The sequence below is a fragment of the Oryctolagus cuniculus genome, chromosome 8 (assembly GCF_051225735.1).
Source record: "Oryctolagus cuniculus isolate XC-2025 breed Fujian yellow rabbit chromosome 8, ASM5122573v1, whole genome shotgun sequence".
Classification (NCBI taxonomy): domain Eukaryota; kingdom Metazoa; phylum Chordata; class Mammalia; order Lagomorpha; family Leporidae; genus Oryctolagus; species Oryctolagus cuniculus.
Window position 1 is genome coordinate 99133770 of NC_142874.1, and position 2531 is coordinate 99136300.

General features: G+C 41.0%; 1 protein-coding gene across 1 annotated transcript; it reads right to left on the reverse strand.

The window, feature by feature from the left end:
• Positions 1-279: 279 nt before the first annotated feature.
• On the reverse strand, positions 280-2326 carry PDHA2 (pyruvate dehydrogenase E1 subunit alpha 2). The gene has a single exon (XM_002716973.6). The coding sequence runs from the start codon at positions 2245-2247 to the stop codon at positions 1072-1074; it is 1176 nt and encodes a 391-aa protein (XP_002717019.1). The 5' UTR covers positions 2248-2326; the 3' UTR covers positions 280-1071.
• Positions 2327-2531: the final 205 nt, after the last annotated feature.

The following is a 2531-nucleotide window of genomic DNA, read 5'->3' on the forward strand; positions in this document are numbered from 1 at the left end:
TCATTATTCATATATAACTAACTAAAACTGTTTCACCATGTCATGACTTGCTAACTGATGAAGCATTAGACTGGTTAGAAGACCAGCTCTGGGAGAAAGTTATCTATGAATTATCATTCATATTAAAAATAAGTTAATCATGCAGTAGTTAGTAATATATTAATAACTATAATTAAAGGAAGGACAAACTTTGCTTTCAATTTTTATTGGGGTCATTTCATTCAATTAGCTCTTCTGATGTCACCATCTCGGTTTACTTTTCAATCTGCAGTTTACCAGGATGGCTCTACAATCTCAGACATGTAGTAGCATAAATGGTTTATAAAATAAAAGTAACTTGAACTTGAATAATGCAACTTTACCTGTAGTTTTTAATTTTATTTACAATTTCTCCTTAAATTAGTTAACTAAAAATACTGAAACCTAATATGAAAAAAAATGTTCTTGTCCTCTCTCCTCCTTCCCTGTGAGATATTGTGCATTATAGGAAAAACAGCATTAATAAGATTTAACATCAATGCTGTAATATTGAAACACCTATGTGTGCACACACACATAGTTTTACTAAAAGTTGCAAGTGACAGGAATAAAAGGCTCCTGAGCAGCTTGAAATTATCTCTGTACCTCAGGATAGTGACTCCACACCCAAACATATGGCAGGGGAAGCACGAATGTTTACACTGTTTATTTCTTTCTTAAAGAACTATGCTTTCTTTAAGAGCAAGAATACTTTAAAAACAAGAAACTTAATCAAATGAAAGTATTACAAATAATTTAGGAAGTTAATTCATTTTCCTATTTTAGGAAACCTTTAAGTATTTTAAGCTAACCTTTAAGATATTCACATTAAATTTTTAATTACATAGTATCTTTTAATTAAAAAATGTTCAGTGCAATATATCACCTTCGATGGTACATATTTTAGTCTCTAATACTCTTGATCTTTGAAAATAAAGTTTACAAATCCTTCATTTTATAGGTTTTTATTCTTCAACAAAATTGAGACCAAGAATTCCTTACAGTTGACCCTAAGTGCCCCACTGTGGGACTTTATATATATATATAGAGTCTTTAACTAACAGACTTAAACTTGATCCACTGATTTGCACCACGAACTTCAAAAGGTGGATTACTGCTGTAGAGGTGATGGCCCAATTCTTCTACAGGGGGTTCAGGATCAGTTGTAGCAAACTGGGCTGCATCCTCGATTTCTTTCCTCACTTCAGAGTCGATTTCCTTTAATTCTTCCACACTGGCAAGCTTGCTGTTCACCATCCTATCTTGGAGAAGCATAATAGGATCACTCTTGCTTCTTACTTTTTGAATTTCTTCTCGGCTACGGTAACTGATGCCAGGATCACTCATACTGTGTCCATGATAACGGTAGGTCTGCAGCTCCATCAGTATGGGCCCCTTTCCAGATCTACAATAGTTGGCTGCAAACCTCGTTGCCTCCCGAACACACAGAATATCCATTCCATCCACTCTTAGCCCAGGGATAAAATGGCCTCTCTTGTAATAGTCAGTGCTGGCTGCTGCCCTCTCAACCGATGTCCCCATTCCATAGAGGTTATTCTCACAGATGAAAATACAAGGTAGTTTCCATAAAGCTGCCATATTGTAAGCTTCGGCTATCTGACCCTGATTAGCTGCGCCATCCCCATATAAAGTCAGGCAGATCTCGTTGTTTCCCATGTACTTACAGGCCAGAGCGACACCAGCTCCCAGGGGTACTTGTGCACCCACAATGCCGTTGCCCCCATAGAAGTTCTTGGCATACATATGCATCGATCCTCCCTTGCCTTTAGCACAGCCTCCTCTTCTGCCTGTCAGCTCTGCAAGGATTGACCGGACAGGGAGTCCACGAGTGTAGCACACGCCATGCGCCCGATAGGATGTGATGACGTGATCCGAGGGGTTTATACCTGCCTCAAGCCCCACACAGCAAGCTTCCTGCCCATCACACAAGTGGCAGAAACCACGAATAAATTTCTGTTTATACAACTGATCGGCTTTCAATTCCATGCGCCGAACAACCTGCATCATCTTGTAGTATCTGAGCCCGTCTTCTCTCGTGAGCACTGCAGTCAGCGGAGGACCCTCGTCCAACAAATAAAGATCACATTTCTTAATTTCAAACATGGCATCATTTGAATAGTTACAGGATGCCACCAGCACTCTGCGAGCTGGCTTCTTGGCCACCCCCCACAGCACACGGGAGACAAAGGCAGCCAGCATCTCCCTCATGCGGTACCGCCAAAAGCAATGGCAGCTGTTCCCAACGACTGCCCAACTGCCAGGCGCAGAGTCTTTCTCCTTCCGGTGTTCTCACATCTCCTTCCGGTGCGCAGAGGAACGGACGTCATAATCAGCCATCGCGTGGCAACACAGCCTGGGCTGATCGATTACTGTGGTGTATTTCAACTGTCAAACGCAGACTAACGGTCGCACTTTTTGCTGGAAGACTTAGCTGGATTACTCCTGGATCTTAAATAACGGCACAGTCACTACTAAATCATCATAATCTGAAT